This window comes from Lucilia sericata, unplaced genomic scaffold (assembly GCF_015586225.1).
Source record: "Lucilia sericata isolate MDLA Ls3-8-SP2 unplaced genomic scaffold, ASM1558622v1 Contig000375F_arrow, whole genome shotgun sequence".
NCBI classification, from domain to species: Eukaryota; Metazoa; Arthropoda; class Insecta; order Diptera; family Calliphoridae; genus Lucilia; species Lucilia sericata.
Genome location: NW_023994394.1, coordinates 182,969 through 204,566, shown reverse-complemented (window position 1 = coordinate 204,566; position 21,598 = coordinate 182,969). Strand labels below are relative to the sequence as shown.

General features: G+C 28.2%; 1 protein-coding gene and 1 long non-coding RNA gene across 2 annotated transcripts in view; one reads left to right on the top strand and one right to left on the bottom strand.

The window, feature by feature from the left end:
- The window catches only part of LOC119604254 (inactive serine protease scarface), a 52,900-nt gene that overhangs the window by 294 nt on the left and 31,008 nt on the right, over positions 1–21,598 (top strand). Inside the window, exon 2 of the mRNA XM_037956753.1 lies at positions 18,049–18,487. Coding sequence (XP_037812681.1) covers positions 18,167–18,487 — 321 coding nt within the window. The 5' untranslated portion in view covers positions 18,049–18,166. The remainder of the gene's footprint in view (positions 1–18,048; positions 18,488–21,598) is intronic.
- The window catches only part of LOC119604256, a 137,530-nt gene that overhangs the window by 108,932 nt on the left and 7,000 nt on the right, over positions 1–21,598 (bottom strand). The gene's annotated exons all lie outside the window — the stretch shown is intronic.

The window sequence follows — 21,598 nt, the reverse complement described above, 5'->3', positions numbered from 1 at the left end:
GTGTTTAAAATTTACCACAAAATAATGTATTAAACTTAAAAAGGATTAAAATTATTATTTGTAAAAAACGTTGTGAACAAAGACTTTTAAAATTTGCAAAAAAAATTCCCCTTATAGAAATTATTTTTATACTAATGGTTAAATGACTTTTGTTTTATTGTTTGTTTATGATTATTGTGTAAAAGGAAAAAACAAACAGATAAATAAATAAATAAATTGTTGGCTATTTTTGTTTATTGTTAAATAACTTTATTTGCAATTGAGCTGCTGCTGCTGCTGTTTGTTTGTTTTGTTGACAATTTACGACTTTGTGTAAAATTTAAAAATTCTATGTTTAAAAAAAAACTAAACAAAAAAAACATAAAAGTAACAATAAGTATTTTATGTGCTGGATAGTTAAAAAAATTTATGTTCAAGTTGTAAATTTATGTAAAAACATAAGAATTTTGTCATTAATGGCCCTATATAGAAAATGGCTACTACTGAACTATGGAGTTTGTTTTGCCACTGCAAGAAAGTTTGTGTCTTAAGTCTTTTGTTTTTGAATTTGACATTTTCGTTATAATCAATAACAGATGTTTTTAAATAAATATTATTTTTGGTATTTCCAACTTAATAAGGCATACAAATGCCAATGAACCACTTAAGGTTTAATTTTTTGGTGAAATTTTGAAAAATTGAGAAAAAAAATATGAAATCGTAAAAAAAATAATTTTCTGAAAAAAAATGGACAAATTTTGATAATTTCGTCCCTGATATAAACTTCCTTTTTGACATATTTAATGATTCCTTTTAACCTCCTCTTCTAACTTTGCTAAAAACAAACCAATTTAGCTTTTTTAAAAGTTTTTTGAAAAAAAACCTATTTAAAGGTTTTTTCAACTCTTTTATAAATTTTAGCAATTTCTTTTTCTTGATGATAAATTTTTTTAGAAAAAAAAGAACCTCTTTAATATTTACAGAAAACTTCATTTTAAATTTCTAGAAAAATTGTTAAGAAAGTTTAACAATAACCCCAAAATAGGACAACATCTTAAATCACTGATTAAAAAAAAAATAACATAAACAAAACTTTGTTTGGGAAAAAACCACAGAGTGACAAATAATTTTGTATACAACATACAATTCAAATATAGAGAAATCAAAATTTCATTATTTAGTAAACAAATTATTAAATTATGGCACAAAAACCTAAATTTATTACTTTGCATAGTTTTTCAGACAAAAATCTTTAAGTAAAAGGTTACAGGTCAAAGGTCATAAGAACAAAATTCCATACATTTCTCCCTAATTTGAGTAATAAATGTATGAAATTCATAAAATATTTGATCTTCATATAAAATTTTCTAAAATTAGTGTTAAGCTTGAACATAAAAGCTTTTGTATTAAAAATTATTTACAAATTATATACTTTAACTAAATGCTTAAAGGTCAAAGGTTATAAGAATAAATTTCTATACATTTCACCCACATTTTTTAAAGAATAAAATGTGTTAAATTCTTAAAATGAAGCATTGAATTTGTAAAAAGCTTAAAAAATCATCAAGTATCCTATATTAGCTACTTAAGATACTGAAGGTCAAAGGTCACTGACCTAAATTTTCATAAATATGAAATATTAAAAATTATTTATTATTTGGAGATCATTAGTGGCCTCCGGTAGGTTAGTGGTTAGTGTTCTAGTCTGGTAGACCGGAGGTGGTGGGTTCGATTCCCACCTAAGGCACTGGTTAAGGAGCGCACAACAGGCCCGATAGAGGCCTAGGTGTATTTCTTCGGATTTGATGTATATACATCCTCCTTTCAAACTAACTAACTAACTAACTGGAGATCATTTATGACAACTTTTTCTACAATGTTTTTAAAAAAAGTTAAAAAAATCGAAAAATATCATAAATTAGCTACCTAAGATATTCAAGGTCAAAGGTCACAAAGATAAATTTCACATATTGTTATAAGTTATTCATATTTTGATATCTTTTATGGAAAATGTTCATTTGACATTCTTAATAGAGGTTAAACAGTCACAGAATGTCATGTATCTACTACTTAAAATGCTACAGGTCAAAGGTCACAGATATAAATTTAAATAAATTTCACCTATTGTTCTAAGTCATTCATATTTTGATACCTTTTATGGAAAATGTTGATTGAATGTTCTTAATAGAGGTGAAAAACTAACCAAATCTCATGTATTTGCTACATGAGATGCTTCAGGTCAAAGGTCATATATATAAATTTGCATAAATTTCGCTTAATGTAAGTCATTAAAATTTTAAGGAAATTTTATTTAAAAAATTTTCATATTAATTTCTTATTGAAGATATCCAAATATCATTTATTAGTTACCTTAGATATTACAGGTCAAAGGCCACACTACTAAATTAACATAAATTTCGCTTATTTTAGAAATCATTCATATTTCCAGGTGATTTATTAAACAATTTCATTTAATGTTCTTAATTCAAGTTTAAAAGTTCACCAAATGTCATTTATTCGCTACTTATGGAACTTAAGGTCAAAGGTCATATTTTTACACAAGATTTTGCTTATTTTAGAAGTCATTCATTTTTACAGTTAATTTCTTAAAAATTTTCATTTAGTATTCTTAATTAAAGGTTAAAAAGTCATTTATTATTATTTATACGCTACTTGAGGTTCTTAAGGTCAAAGGTTATACATATAAATTTTGCCTAAATTTCATTTATATTAATATATTTATATTTAAAGGAATTTATCCATTATATAGCGGTAATTTAATTATTATTGATAATGTTTAAGCACTAATACTTATCGCTTTATATTAAAAAGAGTTTGAATTCATTTATTGTTATATTAAAGCATGTTTGAGCATGTCAAAAGCGAGTTATTAAGTTTCATGGTGACTTTTGACACTTATTATTACAAATTAAAAGTTAAGTGGTGTTATAAGACGATTTTAAGCTTTTTTATTATGAACTATTTGAACCAGCCTCTACTCTTCAAGTAAGGTTTATAATACTTTTCAAACTTTGAAAAATGGTCTTAGAGGTCAAGGTGTAATTGACTAAATTTCAAAACTACGATGTTATTTATCGGACAAATTTGAAAATTTAACGTTTGACCCATTAAATACAGTAGTTCTTGCGTTTTTGACTTAAGAACTAAAATTATTCTATTATTAATATAGTTTTCCAAACAAAATTAAAAGTCTGCAAAGTTTCATAAAAATATCTCTGGGACCTGATTTAGAAATAGAACTATTATTGGAAATAAATTATGTAAGCAATTTAGATTTTTCAGTTTTAAAAACATTTCGGAATTTATAATTCCAAATTAATAGCTTTTTCTATTTAAGCATAATTTAATAATTTACATTAAAATTAAACTGGCTAAAGCACGTGCCTTTATATTTTAATTTAAATGGAGAAAAAATTTGCAAACCTGATAGTTCAGATTTGTAAATTCACGCAATAATTAATATCCCGAAAATAAAATTTTGTTAAAATTTTTTATTTAAATAATCATTAAAATAATTTTGCCATTTAGTCAATTCTAATAATAGACAAAACACAATAAGCTACAAAATAATAATGATAATAATAATAATGATGATGATAAAAAATCAAATAAAAGCGTAGTAAACAAACCAAAGAAATGTTAATAATCAAAAGAATGCTTTTGGCATTATTTATAAAAAATAAATATAAAAGATTAAAGAGATGTTGTTTTGTTAAGTTTAAATAAATTACACATAAATTATAGATACAATAAAATAATATAAAAGAACTTGTTTTAAGAATTTAATACCAACTAACAGAACAGATACAAAACAAAATTTAAAAAAAAATCTAAACCAAAGAATTTATACTTTCTATTTCTTTTACTACAAAATAGCCAAAAAAAATTCTGGAAACATTTGTTTTGGTGTTATGTTGAAATTATATATTAGAAAAATATTTAGGTTGCACTAATTTAAATTTACAAAATTTTGTTGTTATATTTTGGGTTTTTTTTTTTCTTTATTATTGCGTTTTATGTTTTCAGTAGCTGTTTATGTTTTATTTTTTAATAATTTTTAGAAATTTTGAAAATCCGTTAGTTAATTTTAATGAATCATAGTGTTTTTTTATGCATATTTAAATTTTGATAGCTAATTTGTGGCTTTTTTAATTAGTATTAAAGTTGTTGTTTTTTATATTTGAAATTTTTTAAAAATAAAAAAATAATATCTTGTCAATGGTATCTTTAAAAGGTAAAATAAAAATGAAACTCGTTAAATGTTTTACACAATTTGTGACATTATTTTGTTATCAAATTTAAGTAAAAGTTTATGTAATATAAATTTTATATAGCAATGTTATTAAAAAAAACATTAAATAATTTTGGCAAAATGATTTTGAAATTTGTAATAATTTGGTCATAATATAGATTAACTTACCAAATCAATATTTTGTTGTTGTTTATTGCAGTTATAGTCTTAGCTATAGATCAGTCTATAATCTAGACTAAAGATTAGTCTATAAACTTTACTATAGTTCAGTCTATAGTCTTGACTATAGATCAGTCTATAGTCTTGACTATAGATCAGTCTATAGTCTTGACTATAGATCAGTCTATAGTCTTGACTATAGATCAGTCTATAGTCTTGACTATAGATCAGTCTATAGTCTTGACTATAGATTAGTCTATAGTCTTAACTACAGATCAGTCTACAGTCTCGACTACAGATCCTTTTATAGTCTCGACTATAGATCCTTTTATAGTCTCGACTATGGATCCGTTTATAGTCTTGACTATAGAACAGTCTATACTCTTGAATTAGTCGATATTCTTGACTATAGATCAGTCTATGGATCCGTTTATAGTCTTGACTATAGATCAGTCTATGGATCCGTTTATAGTCTTAACTATAGAACAGTCTATACTCTTGAATCAGTCGATAGTCTTGACTATAGATCAGTCTATAGTATTGACTACAGATCAGTCTATAGTATTGACTACAGATCAGTCTACAGTCTCGACTATAGATCCTTTTATAGTATCGACTATAGATCCTTTTATAGTCTCGACTATGGATCCGTTTATATTCTTGACTATAGAACAGTCTATACTCTTGAATCAGTCGATAGTCTTGACTATAGATCAGTCTATGGATCCGTGTATAGTCTTGACTATAGAACAGTCTATACTCTTGAATCAGTGGATATTCTTGACTATAGATCAGTCTATAGTCTTGACTATAGATCAGTCTATAGTCTTGACTATAGATCAGTCTATAGTCTTGACTATAGATCAGTCTATAGTCTTGACTATAGATCAGTCTATAGTCTTGACTATTGATCAGTCTATAGTCTTGACTATTGATCAGTCTATAGTCTAGACTATTGATCAGTCTATAGTCTCGACTATAGATCCTTTTATAGTATCGACTATAGATCCTTTTATAGTCTCGACTATGGATCCGTTTATATTCTTGACTATAGAACAGTCTATACTCTTGAATCAGTCGATAGTCTTGACTATAGATCAGTCTATGGATCCGTGTATAGTCTTGACTATAGAACAGTCTATACTCTTGAATCAGTGGATATTCTTGACTATAGATCAGTCTATAGTCTTGACTATAGATCAGTCTATAGTCTTGACTATAGATCAGTCTATAGTCTTGACTATAGATCAGTCTATAGTCTTGACTATAGATCAGTCTATAGTCTTGACTATTGATCAGTCTATAGTCTTGACTATTGATCAGTCTATAGTCTAGACTATTGATCAGTCTATAGTCTCGACTATAGATCCTTTTATAGTATCGACTATAGATCCTTTTATAGTCTCGACTATGGATCCGTTTATATTCTTGACTATAGAACAGTCTATACTCTTGAATCAGTCGATATTCTTGACCATAGATCAGTCTATGTTCTTGACTATAGATCAGTCTATAGTCTTGAATATAGATCAGTATATAATCTTGACTAGTCTATGGTCTTGAATATATATAAGTCTGGTCTTGACTATCTATCGGTTTATAATCTTGACTTAGATAAGTCTTGTCTATAGATCAGTCTATAGTCTTGACTATAAATCAGTCTAGAATCATGACTAAAAATCAGTCTATAGTCTGAACTATAGATCAATCTAAAAGCGTGTAACTCAAAGCTCTAATAAACCAAAAAAACAAGTTTAGACAACAAAACTCATAGCAAATTATTCCAGACTTTTTGTCACCGCCTAATCTGGAAAACCTGCCTTAGAATATACATATAATTAAAATATAATTTACTTAAAAACAAATGTTTAAATTTCAAATCATAAGCAAACAAATAAAGATATTTAAAACCGATTAAACAAAACAAATTATATATTATTATAATTGCCTTCTTTGACTTTTTTTTTTTTTTGGCTGTATGGTATCATTGTTAAATGGTCGCGTGTCATAACCGAAAAAAACAAAAAAAAATTGAAAAATATAAAAATTTATTACTTTTAATAAACGTTTTATATATATTTTTTTGTTATTATTGTGAACCAAAAAACAAGTCACACAACAAGTTTATGGTTAAAGATGTTCTGTTGAACAAATTTAGCAGGAGTTGAATATTGTCGTGAGTCTAAAAACGGCGGCTATGTAAAGCTAAATAAATGTATGGTGGTTTACTGGTTTATAACCACCAAAAATGGAAATTGCAAAACTTTTATTCTGAAATCTTCTTGCAATCAAATGAGAAAATAAAACATACTAAATAAGAAAAAAAACGGACAAAGACAGACCAGCAGCAGACTAAATTGAGCATCTAAATGAATGCCTGCTTTATATATGTGTGCTAACAAGCCATAACAGACTAAGTTAGAAATTAGAAAAATTCCAAAAAATTAAAATTAACATACATATCGCTTCAGGAAACTAAACATAATTCCTTGCTTATTTAACTTAGGCGTTTTTTGCTTATAACCAAAGATTTATACCTAAAATATACAAATACAACAGCCGGTATATACTAAAAATTATTTATATTTTATATATATAAACAAAACAAAAACAAACAGCTGTTTGTCTTAATACAAAACTTAAAACAAATTTCGTAAATTTTTAGTTTTCCTTCCCCCTCCTCTCAACACAACAATTTATGTGCAATTTTAGTTAAATTCATGAATTTAGAAGTGCTTAACAAGTGCTGGTTGATTAATACTTAAAATATTTATCTAAAAACAAAAACTAATTTGCGAAAAAAAAGCCTAGTCTGACTGTCTGTCACTGTCGAAAAACTCTCGGGTCATTTTTACCACACATTATTCCAAACTATTGATGTTTTGACAATGTAATGGTGGTAAAATTCTCAACTTGTTTGGTTAAAATTATTTACTTCCTTCTGGTAGATTGCTTGGAACAGGCCACAAATACCCAAAAAAAAAAAAAGTTTTAACATGACAGACCAACACATGTGTCGATTATGTGCAACATTAGAGTTGGAGTTTGAAAGCAAGAAAAAAAATTGTATAAATAACGAAACTAATAGAGTTGCTTAAGAGTTGGAGCAAAAAACAAAATCGAAGAAAAAAAGATTCTAATATTAATGCCTTACTATTACTTTACAAATATACGTAGGTTGGTTTTTAAGTACAGCTACAGAGTAAAAAATTGCAAGCAAATTTAATTTTGAACAAATGTCAGCGTAGAGAAGAGCTTTTACTACAGCTGGATAATGGTTCGAGAAAGTTGTGCTACAAAAAACATTCTACCATTTTCAAATACTTCAGAAAGTTTGGATCAATATAGCAAAAGCTTTTGCAGAAAGCTAAAACAATGATATTTTCCTAAGACTCTGTAAAGTTAAATCCAGTTAGAGGAGATCTTTAACATACGTAGATTTTCCTAAAAAGAAAAGCTTTTACAAAAAGCCTCAGAAAAGCTTTCAGACAAGAAACCACTTAAAGCTCATAAAGGTTTTCTAAGGGCATACGAAAAGTTAACTAAAACTTATGAAAGTTGTGATACAAAATACATTCTACCATTTTCAAAAAATTTAGAAAGTTTGGATCAATATAGCAAAAGCTTTTGCAGAAAGCTAAAATAATGATATTTTCCGAAGACTCTGTAATGTTAAATCCAGTAAGAGGAGATCTTTTACATAAGTATATTTTCCTAAAAAGAAAAGCTTTTACAAAAAGCCTCAGAAAAGCCTTCAGACAAAAGCCCACTTAAAGCTCATAAAGGTTTTCTAAGGGCATAGGAAAAGTTAACTAAAACTTATGAAAGTTCTGATACAAAATACATTCTACCATTTTCAAACACTTCAGAAAGTTTGGATTAATATAGCAAAAGCTTTTGCAGAAAGCTAAAACAATGATATTTTCCGAAGACTTTGTAAAGTTAAATCCAGTTAGAGGAGGTCTTTTACATAAGTAGATTTTCCTAAAAAAAAAAGCTTTTACAATAAGCTTCAGAAAAGCCTTCAATAAACATACAGACAAGAACCAACTTAAAGCTCATAAAGGTTTTCTAAGGGCATAGGAATAGTTAACTAAAACTTATGAAAGTTGTGATACAAAATACATTCTACCATTTAAAAAAAATGTAGAAAGTTTGGATCAATATAGCAAAAGCTTTTGCAGAAAGCTAAAACAATGAAGTTATTTTCTAAATAATAGTGAAAAGATCTATAACTTTTCTGAGAGCTTTTGAAAGTTTATTTCAATAGAGAGAAGAGCTTTCAATAAAAGCTAAATAAACACATTTTTTAAAGTTTCAAAAAGTTAACAGTTAGACAAAAAAGGTCAAAGTTTTTCTCTCTCATTTCGAATTGTGAGAATTTCGGGAATTTGATTTCAAAGAAAGCTTTTTTCAAGATTTCGTAAAGTTGAAATATATCAATTAGTCAGTCATGTTTATACAAAAAACATATAATTTTAAGCCTTGACCTTAACTTAGTGTTCATAATTTTTGCAATATTTCCCCAAAAAAAGCTTTTCTAACAAAATCTATTGAACAATAGAAACTAATTTAATAAACTTGACAGGAATTAAGTCAATAATATGTACTTAGTTCAATAATCTTAAAACAACCGATGTATAAATCATTAATAAGAAAATTTATATAAATCTACAACGTTACAATATTTGTAATATTGAAAATATATTTAACAACTAATGTAACCGCTGTCATATCAAATAATTTATATGTAAATGTTCAACAAACATTTACACACATTTTTAGCTTTTTTCTAGAAAAAAAGTTACAAATAGTTTCTTTATAATTAAAACTTTATCGTAGAAAAAATATTTGATAAGTGTGTTGAAAATTTTTTACAACTAATAACTCTACTAGACCATATTTACATATATAGAGAAAAAAAATCACCATGCCAATCTAACCAATTGCAAATTCTACAGAAACATTTAACGTTTTAATATTCAATATAAACATATCAATATGGAAAAATAAATATTTTGAACTAAACGTAAAATATAAGTATACGTATGTGAATATATATATTATTACGTAAAATTTTATATAAATAAATAAATGTATAGAATTTTGCAAAATATACAAACTTGAACACGTACGAGTACTTGTAGCTACATTCGTAGAAGTTATGATTAATAGCCCAGTAGTTTTACAGGGAGTCAATGAATCTCTTTTATTAGCTGGACATAATGTTACATCTTTATGGTTATTTAACAGTTATGCGCTTTCTATAGTGAAGGCTATAGAGTGATCTCTAGTCAAGACTAAAGAGCGAGCTCTAGTCAAGACTATGAATTGATCTGCAGTTAAGACTATAGACTGATCTACAGTCAAGACTATAGACTGATCTATAGTCAAGATTATAGACTGATCTACAGTCAAGACTATAAACTGATCTATAGTCAAGACTATAAACAGATCTATAGTCAAGACTATAGACAGATCTATAGTCAAGACTATAGACAGATCTATAGTCTAGACCAGGGGTCGGCAAACTATGGCTCGCGAGCCAAATGCGGCTCTTTGGATGTGGAGCTGTGGCTCTTTAGTTTGATACACATTTTATTTATTTTATAAAAAAAATATTTATATATTTTTAAATTTTTCGGAATCGATTAACGAGCAGTGTATTATTACTAACAAAACAATTCGCAAAAGTTTCTACAATATACATACACAACTTTTTAACTTTGCTTAATCGTTCTGTACATGAACGAAACAAAAACATACACTTTTTGAGTGAGAAAGAAAGAAAATTACACAATTAGCTTTTCGCTCATTTCCTTGCTTTTACAATCGTACATTTGAGAATAAATCCTCATTGAACCATTTGGAATTGGTATTGGATCTCTAGAAATGCAAAGTTTAAAAGCAAGTTGGAAGAGTTAGGTAAAAAGCCAACTAATAAATGAAAATTTAGAGTCATTTTTGAAACTTTAAACAACATGTTATGATCCAATCTAAAGCCATACAAACCTATTACTCCCATTGAATTTGTTCCATGTACAAGTTAATATTGTAAGAAAATTTTTAATTCTTAAAAGTGTTAATTGAAAAGTTCCTAAAAACAAACATACTCCTACGAAGTGCAATTAAATAAGATGTAGATGAGGATGTGCATACATTCCGAAATTTTCGTGTTTTTCGAATTAAAAGATATTTTTTGGAAATTTAAAATATAGTAACTAATTTATGTGGAGAGTTTGGATACAGTTAAATACTAAAAACTTGGTCTATTTGAAAACTTTAATCTTTTTTTAAAGAATTTTATATTTTTTGAACGCTTTCTATAAAAAGGTGCCAAAAAATTAAACATTTTTAAATATTGCACGTTTTAATGACAGTGATCTATGAAAGATTGATATATTTTTTGCATAAAATGTTTGGCTATAAATAAATAATTGACCAGAAAGCGTATTATGGACCCATCCTTACAAAATTTGGTAATGAGATTTTGGATCCTATGAAACTTGTTTGTGTTGATTTTCATCACTATAGTGATACTTGTGTATATACTTGTGTTTTAGACTGTTGTATGTATTTTTGTTCTTATAAACTTGTTTATGACGAATTCCACCACTATGCTAGTATTGCCTGTTTTGAGCGTTAAAGCATGGGGATCTAATATGGGGGATAGGATCAATTATGAGCCGATCATCACCAAATTTGGTTAAGTTATTTTTGTTCCTGTTTGTGTTGAATATCGTCATAATACTGCTATTATTAAGCCAGTTCTGATTGTTAAATTAAAATTTGGAAGATAGATTTTTGTTCTTATACAACTTGTTCTCATACAACTTGTTTATCTCGAATTTCGTCGCTATACTGCTACTGTTAACCGTCTTGTCTATACCCGAGCAAAATTACGTACATCAATACCCAACATACCCGGGTATGTCATACAATTTATATGGCTATTTCATCTTTTTACACATTTCTAGTGTATAATTCAGATAATTGTTAAAACTAATTTAATAAAACGTCTGTATATATAAATGAAATAGTTTTTGATTATAAACCATTAAATTTTAGCAATTCTTTTCAGAGTTTTCTTATTGCTTTCCTATTAACAAAAATATCGTATGCAAAAAACATGAAGAAAAACGCCTTCATAACGTATAATGTACATTATGCAGAATTTGAATTTGTAAAATTTTGAATTCAAGAAGCTATTACTCAGTGACCGGGAAAGATAATTGAACAAAACTTTTTATATATTATTTATTAAAGTGTATATAATCGACTAGCTTTAAAGAAATTGTTTATGCTTTCGTAAGAAGGGAACTTTTTTGCAAAAAAAAGACTGCTAAGTCATGGTCAAAAATTAAAACTTTAAAATTTAAACTTAAATATTTTTGTTTATATGAGAATAAAATTATTATAATCAGCATAATTTTACTTTACTAAGTCATATACAATAAAAAAAATATATCATCAAAATCGGCGCATATTTGTTAATGTTACAAGGTCCACAAATATTTCACATTCAAAAATATGAATAAAGACACATGACTCTGTATTTGAAACTAAATTTGTTGTTCAGTTAATTTTTTTTTTCATAAGATACAAGAATATATATAATTCTAATAATAAAACATAAAATTTATAAAGAAACTTAATTTTTTTCCGATAACTGACATATAATTTTTATACATACCGGGGTATGTTGGGTAAAAATAGAAAATATAATTATATAGATATATATCTAACTAATTTTTGGAAAATGTATAGAAAACTTTACTCCAAATTACAAGCCGATACGATATATCACTTCAAAAATGAAAAACATACACGGGTATGTGGGTATTGACATAACGGTTAAGTCAATTATGATCGTTAGAGTAATTTTTTTAAAGGGGCCTTATATTGGGGTTGGTCAATTATGGTTCGATGTCCGCAATACATCACATAAAAACTTGTGCAAAATTTGATCTCGATTGCTGCCTAATTAATATACATAACTATGACACTTTATACTGTATTATGGCAAATGTCTTTTAAATGATATCACTGTCGCCCCACTCTAATAAACTTTTATATCTTTATTAACAAGTGTTAAAAACGCATTCGAGTGACCCACAAAAATTCATTTGTAATGTATTAATAAACAAACATTTTGTGGCTCTTTTAAAACCCATGCTTTGTGAACTGTAAGTTTTGGCTCTTCCGACTCAAAAGTTTGCCGACCCCTGGTCTAGACTATAGACAGATCTATAGTCAAGACTATAGACTAATTAACAGTCAAGAATATAGACTGGTTTATAGTCTGGATTATAGAGTGATCTATAGTCAAGACTATAGAATGATCTATAGTTAAGATTGTAGAGTCAGAGTCAAGATTGTTGAGACAAGATTGTTGAGTCAAGATTGTAAAGTGATCTATAGTCAATATGACAGACTGATCTACTATATAGTTACGATTGTAGGTTGTTTTATAGTCAAGACTATGGACTGATCTATTGTCAAGACTATAGACTTTTCTTTAGTCAAGACTATAGACTGCTATATGGTCAAGACTATAGACTGATATATGGTCAAGACTATAGACCGATCTTTACTCAAGACTATAGACTGACCTACAATCAAGACTATAGACCGATCTATAGTCTAGCCTATAGAGTGATCTATAGTCAAGACTATAGAATGATCTCTAGTCAAGACTATAGACTGATCTATAGTCAAGACTATAGACTGATCTATAGTCAAGACTATAGACTGATCTATAGTCAAGACTATAGACTGATCTATAGTCAAGACTATAGACTGATCTTTAGTCAAGACTATAGACTGATCTATAGTCAAGACTAAAGACTGATCTATAGTCAAGACTATAGACTGATCTATATTCAAAACTATCGACTGATCTATAGTCAAGACTATAAACTGATCTATAGTCAAGACTATAAACTGATCTATAGTCAAGACTATAGACTGATCTATAGTCAAGACTATTGACTGATCTATAGTCAAGACTATAGATTGGTTTATAGTCAAGACTATAAGTAGACTAATCTATAGTCAAGACTATAAATAAACTAATCTATAGTCACGACTATAGATTGATCTGTAGTCAAAATCATATCATGCTATAATCTAGACTACAGATCAATATATAGTTATTACTATAGATCAAACTATAGTCTTGACTATAGTATTGATCAATCTATAGTCTTGACTGTAGCCTTGATCAATCTATAGTCTTGACTATAGTCTTGTCTATAGATCAGTCTACAGTCTTGACTATAAATAGATCACTATAGCCTTGACTATAGATCAGTCCATAGTCTTAACTATAGTCAGTCATAGCCTTGACTATAGTCTTAACTACAGATCAGTTCATAGTCATGACTATCGATCAGTCTCTCTCGAACTACTGGGTACACTGAAGCAATGATTAATAATGTAGTGTTTTACAGATACAAATAGTACTCTGCTGAACCACAGTTTACGAACAAATTTTGTGTAAATGAGTAAATGTTGTCATAGCATTATGACTGCCACCAAATATTGCAGCAGAATTTAATGTGATTAAGTTGGTAATGTCATAATTGCTGCAAGGTGACAAGTAATATAAAATACATACCATACAAACATATGAGAACTTCACATATTTTTGTATACATATGTATGTATGTTGTAAGTTCGAGTAAATGTTTTAGTTGAAGTGTAAGAGTTAGTGGCACATTATGAAATTATAGTTTATGTATTGCTAATGTTTAACGGCAAAAGTATGCCTGCCTGCCTGACTTAGTAAAGATAAAATTTATTTCCAACAATTTGTAATTATGGCAAATTATTAGAAGTAGTGTTGTGTTGAAAAGCATATAATTATAAGGCGTTTCTTAAGCTTTGAAGGTATAACAAATGAAGTGTGAATGAAGCAAGTGCAATTATTTTAACAGCTTTTACAATAAGCTTTATACTTTGTTTGAGAGTACAAGAAAGTTGACAGACAGACATGTTGTTTTGAGAATTTTAGCATTTTTAAGATCTTTAGGAAGTTAAAATAGAGAAAGCTTTCAGTAAAAACATCAAAAGTTTGCGGGGGATTTCAGTTGAGTTGTAAATGGAGAAGAGATTTGCAGTAAGCTTCTTAATTTATTTGGTTATCGTAGAAAAACAAAAGAGATTGCGGAAAAAGCTCCATATAGAAAAAAGCTTTCACAAAAAGCTCCCTAGGATCTCTGGAGATTTTAGAAAGTTTCTTCCTTAACACATACAAATTTCATTTCATATGAAAACCAATTTGTCTGCCTTTAGTAACTTCTACAAAAATATTTCGTTAAATATTTCCAATGACTCAATCCTCTAAACTGGTTCTTGGTCTAACTTTGACAGAATCATAAAAATATTATCTAGCTTTTTTTTCTTGCATATTTCTATGATTTCTCAAAATATCACATATCTGGGGACACCAGTCATAAAGTTGCATTTCCCACACACACCCAAAAAAAAAAAAAAGAAGAAAAATGAAACGAGTTTCATACATTAACCCAATTTCTAACATTCCTACATGGAGTAACCAAGTATTTATATTTTTGCAAAATCCTATTTCAATTAAATATTCGCACAAATATATAAAATGCCAAAAAACCAGTATAAATTTGTTAATTTTTCCTAATTAAAAAAAAAAATGTGAAAAAGTCAACGATATAGGATTTGTACAACATTCAAATGTAGTGACAGTGGAAAAAAATTCGCTTTCAAGTATTTTCTTCATTGCTCTCAAAAAGCTATAAAATTAAACATTTTATGTCTCAATTATGAATTTAAATTTAACTGCTAAATATTAAGTAATATTTAAATTTTGGTTATAATTATTATAATTGAATTCCTTAAGAGAGAGTGTTTTTTTAATATTTTTGTTTAATATTTTATTAACAAATTTGAATATTGCCACAATTAAGTGAAGTTTTATTTCCATAAAAATGTCTAAATTATGTTTTATTGAAATCAATGTTAATAATTTTCAACAAATTATTTGTTTGTTTTTAAGTTTTTTTCTTTTTGATATTTAAATTTATAAATAGTTTTCTATTGGCAGCTATTTTAAGAAAGTTTGCTCTCACATTTTTTGCATTAAATAAGTTGATGTTGTTGAAAATATTTTTGAAATATTAATCACATTATTAACCCTTATAGAGACTATAGACTAGTCACCATAGATCAGTATATAGTATCGGCTATACATAACAGTATACCTTCGACTATAGGTCACTCTATGGTCTTCACTTTAGATCAGTTTATAGTGTTGACTATAGATCACTCTATGGTCTTCACTATAGATCAGTCTTAGTCTCGAGTGTAGATCACTATAGATCACTGTAGATTACTCTCTTTATTTTACGATCACATTATAAAACGCTCCATGGTCTTCAAGATAGATCAGTTTATAGTCTAGACTATGGATCGTCTATAATTTTGACTATAGATTAATCTATAGTCTTGACTATAGATCATTCTATAGTCTTGACTTTAGATCAGTCTACGGTCTTGACTAAAGATCAGTCTATAGTCTTGACTATAGATCAGTCTATGGTCTTGACTATAGATCAGTACAGTTTTGACTATAGATCAGTACAGTTTTGACTATAGATCAGTCTATAGTCTTGACTATACATTATGTAGATTACTCTCTTTATTTTACGATCACATTATAAAACGCTCCATGGTCTTCAAGATAGATCAGTTTATAGTCTAGACTATGGATCGTCTATAATTTTGACTATAGATTAATCTATAGTCTTGACTATAGATCATTCTATAGTCTTGACTTTAGATCAGTCTACGGTCTTGACTAAAGATCAGTCTATAGTCTTGACTATAGATCAGTCTATGGTCTTGACTATAGATCAGTACAGTTTTGACTATAGATCAGTACAGTTTTGACTATAGATCAGTCTATAGTCTTGACTATACATTATTCTATAATTATGATTATAGATCAGTTTATAGTCTTGTCTATAGATCAGTCTATGGTCTTGACTATAGATTAGTCTATAGTATTGACTATAGATCAGTCTACAGTCTTCATTATAGATCAGTATATAGTCTTGAGTATAGATCAATCTATAGTGTTGTCTATAAACCAGTCTATAGTCTTGACTAAAGATCAGTCTGTAGTGTTAACTATAAATCAGTTTATAGTGTTGACTATATATCAGTCTTTAGTCTTAAATATAGATCAGTCTATAATCTTGACTATAGATCACTCTACAATCTTAACTATAGATCATTCAACAATATTGAATATAGATCATTCTATAGTCTTGACTATAGATCAGTCTACAATCTTGACTATAGATCAGTCAACAATCTTAACTATAGATCACTCTATAATCTTGACTATAGATCACTCTATAATCTTGGCTATAGATCAGGCTATAGTCTTGACTATAGATCAGTCTATAGTCTTGACTATAGATCAGTCTATAGTCTTGACTATAGATCAGTCTATAGTCTTTACTATAGATCAGTCTATAGTCTTGACTATAGATCAGTCTATAGTCATGAATATAGATCACTCTACAATCTTGACTATAGACCACTCTACAATCTTGTCTATAGATCATTCTATAGTATTGACTACAAATCATTCTAAAGTCTGGACTATAGATCATTCTATAGTCTTGACTATAGATCATCCTATAGTCTTGACTATAGATCACTCTACAATATTGACTATAGATCACTCTACAATCTTGAATATAAATCACTCTACAATCTTATCTATAGATCAGTCTATATTCTTGACTATAGATCAGTCTAGAATCTTGACTACAGACCACTCTATAATCTTGACTTTAGATTAGTCTGCAGTTTTGACTATAGATCAGACTGTATTCTTGACTATAGGTCAAAATATAGTCGTTAAGATAGATGTAGTTTTGAATATTGATCATACTGTAATCTTTACTAGAGATCAGTTTCTAGTCTTGACTATAGATCAGTCTATAGTCTTGAATATAGATCAGTCTATAGTCTTGACTATAGATCAGTCTATAGTCTTGACTATAGATCAGTCTATAGTCTTGACTATAGATCAGTCTATAGTCTTGATTATAGATCAGCCTACAGACTCGATGCAATATTTCCAATGCGATGAAAGTAATTTCTTATATAATGGAGACAATAGGTCTCTTAAGCGTAAGTACTTATTCTCTATCTTACAAAAAGCTTATTTTTTATTTGTTAGTGCAGAGTTGCGTTCACACTATTCAAATATGTTTGAGTAAAATAAACGTAGCTTAAGTTTATTCTGTCACTTTTAACCCACATTTTCCGAAATTTTGTAATATATTTAAGATTTTATTAACGCAAATATTTAACTCTATATTAAACATAAAATTTATTTGTTAAAATGTACAAACATTTTAATATCAAATCTCTTTGAAACGATGACCTTTTCAATAAACATTTTCCAGCTTATTAACTTTTGACTAAAAACTAAAACTAAGAAAATTTAAATAAATAAAATTTCACGCCAGAATAATGGCAATGAAACTTAAAAAACAAATAAAATTTTAAACACTTTTTTATAAATAAAGATTTTTTATAAAAAATTTAAACAATTTAATAATTTCCTTTTTTATTATCTTTAGTTTACTTTTAGTTAAAATAAACCAGGATTTAAAATACAAGAAAATTTGTTAACCAGAGAGAACACCAAACCCTCCCCCCCAACTTTTTCACACAACTTTCATAATCAGTTGAAAAATTATGTCACGTTGTAGCTGTTTAGCATATGGCCTATTGGCCACTTTACTATTTGCCGTTACGGCAGTAAATTGTTCACAATATTCCTCCAATATGTTCCTGAATGGTGAATATCAAAATGGTTTATTAAGTCGACACGATGAAGACTTCAGACAACAAAGTCCGGCTGCAGCTTTTCTTTCGCTGATTAGCAAAAGAGCCACACCCTTTGTGGGTCAACAGTATTTGCCCACTTTGTTAGAGTGTCGTGGACGTGGTCAACAGTGTGTACCCAAGGATCAGTGTGTTAATGGTTATTTTACACAACAATTGCCCAAAGTACAGGTAAGAAAATTAATATTATTCATTAAAGACAGGTTTTGTATATAAAAACATATTAGAAATTTTTAACAAAATTTGCCAATAATTAATTAAATTTATAAATAAATTAATTTGAATATTAATATTTGTTAGTGTTTAGTTTTATTTCACAAAAAACAACATACCGCAAAATTACATAATCAGAATTGATATTTTTATTTTTTTTCGGTTTTACCCAGATTTATATTTATGAATACACAGGCACGCACGCTTATTTTAAAATTTCAAAAAAATTGTTTTTTTAAACGTTTATCAATAACAAAAATTTGTTTGTGAAAACATTAAAAACAAAACAACAAACTTGATATAGTAAAAATATTTAGGTATCTTTGTTTAAGCAGATAAGCCTTAGCCCCTCGATCGAGACAGATTGTTATGATGGAGTTTAGTTATTTATGTTGTGGTTCCTTCATCTTTCTTTTTTCACTTTTTAAAAATTTAAAATTAAACATTTGAGTTTAACCGTTAATTTCCGGTTTAGCCCTTTTACTGCCAAAGCTTTAGCTTATTTTTTGTGGCATTTATTACAGCCAATCAAAATAAAAGTTTTTATGTTGTTGTTGTTGTTGAAAATTTCGTAATATAAGTATTAATAACATGATGCTACTTTATCCATTCAAGTGTCGGTTTATTGTTTTATGGCCGTCCGTCCGTCTGTCTGCCCATATGCCGGTTTGTTTGCCTGGAAAAGTGTGTCGTCGTCGCAATATGTTTTGTATTGTGCCTACACAGTGTTTGTACTCCTGGTATCAAAAATATTAAGTTCATGTTTAATTGCAAAAACAGGTTCCTGGGGACAGCCAATAAAAAATCACTCATTTATGCAAATTTTGTTAAAGACAAAGAAGGCAAATTAAAGGAATAAGGATTAACTTTTACTTTTCATTTTATAGAAATTTGCAGCTTTTTTGTCAGATTTGGAAACTCTTTGCCTAATATTGGCAAAGAGTTCTCCCATAAGTTCTCCAATTGTTTTATGTTCGCCACTTCCAATGTCTGATCTGTACGTATAACTGAGAGCTCGCTCTCATGCGCTCTTTTACTCTCTTATTTTTGCACATACGTGAGCTCTTGTATAAAAAAACAAACAAAATATCGATATGCGATGCCTGATCTGTACGAATAACAGAAAGAGATCGCTGCCGAAAACAGAGCAGACTTGGCCAGAGAGTGACAAATGAGAGCTCTCACTAGTTTGGTTTTCAAACATATGTGAGCTTAGGTATGAGTGAAAGCAAGAGAGTCATTTACCTATCTCTACTTTAAACTTGTAATCGGGTAAAACTCTTAATTGTCACGTTGTTGATGTCTGATCTATACGAATAACTGATAAATCGGTATCTAGAACTTTTGATCAGGCATTGGCAAGAGAGTGCTATATGAGAGCTTTGACTAGTTTTGTTTTCAAACATGTGTGAGCTTTCATGAGTGAAAAAAATAGTCTTTTGCCCATCTCTGTTCTAAACGTCCATTTCTTTTAAAAACATCAAAGCTGTTATTTATCACACAGCCTGATCTATATGAATAACTGAGAGATCGCCACCTTAAATAAAGAACTCTGTTTATCTCTCTAGAACTTTGTTTTATTCTCATACATGTGTTTGTTTACGTACAAATTAAAACAAGAGAGCTTTTTACTCATCACTTCTTTAGCTAATCTCTTTTTTATTGAGATCTTTGCAGTTTGTTCTTAAAACATTTAAAATATCTAGAAACGAAACTTATAGAGAGGTGCATACAAGAGAAACCTATGATATATATCATTCATTATTCTGCTGGTTTAACAATGGTGAAGCTTTTTGCAAATTAACTCATTTTCATTACAGACTTTTTCTACATACATTTGCTTAATAAAGCTTTAAAGCTCTCTTCAATAATTCTTATTAAGTAAAGAAATGGTTAGTGTTTACGATAGTTTCATATCCAGGTAGATCTTGTTAACATCATGCCCTTCTTTGTCAATCAAAAATTTAATAAAAATTATTTAAAAAGCTTTTTGTTTGTGCTAATGCAATGCAAATCAAGTAGAGAAATGGTTTGAGCTTACGATGTTCATATAAAACTTCATAAGAGAGGATCAAGTGAACAAATACAGATCCGATTCGGATTATTCAAGCTTTTAAAGTTTTTACAGAATCTAGTAATATTAAAAGTTGACATTTAAGGATTATAAATTTAGAAAAGCTTTTAATCTCTATTCACTAAATCAAGTAGAGAAATGGTTTGTGTTTACGATTGTTGCGTCTACAGAATATTCATACGGTCTTTGTTTGAGAGAATATTATGATTATATTCAGATATTTAGACTTAAAGCTTGAAAGCTTTTAAGATCTCTTCAATGCAAATAAAGTAGAGAAATAGTTTGTATTTACGATAAGTTTTTGTTGAGAACATTCATACGAGGAAATCTTGTGAACAAGCTCAGGCCCAGTTGTGATCATTGAAGCCTAAAATCTATAGATTATAAGTTCAGAAAAGATGTTAAGCTCTCTCAAATCGATCCTAGCAAAACAAGTGGACTAATGGTTTAAGTTTATGATATTACGCCTCATTAGAGAGGATCTTGTTAACAAATCAGACCCTGTTTTAATCAATCAATCCTTTAAAAGTTTTTACAAAATTTATATTTGAAAATTATAGATTATAATTTAAGAAAAGCTTTTAAGCTCTCTTCAATCAAACCTAGTTAAACAGGTAGAAAATGATTTGAGTTTACAATGGATTTGTGTCCAGGGTATTCATATGCTTTCTATTAAAAGCAACTTGTAAACCAATTCAGAACCTATTTCAGACAATAAAGCCTTCAAAGGTTTAATTTATGTTTTTTTGTTTTTATTATTGTTATCACGAAAATATTCGTTTACTTTACTCTTCATCCCCTTTTTTAGAGGTAACATATTTGTGAAGACATTGGTGTCACAAGTGTCACATAAATTGTTAAATAAATTAAAACATATGCAGGCATTTTAAAATAACAAAATATAATCCAGGATTTTCAAAAACAACAAAAGCTAAAAAAACCCAATTTTTTCAACTTAATATGCAGTTTCACTTTTCAATAATAAAAACCAAAAA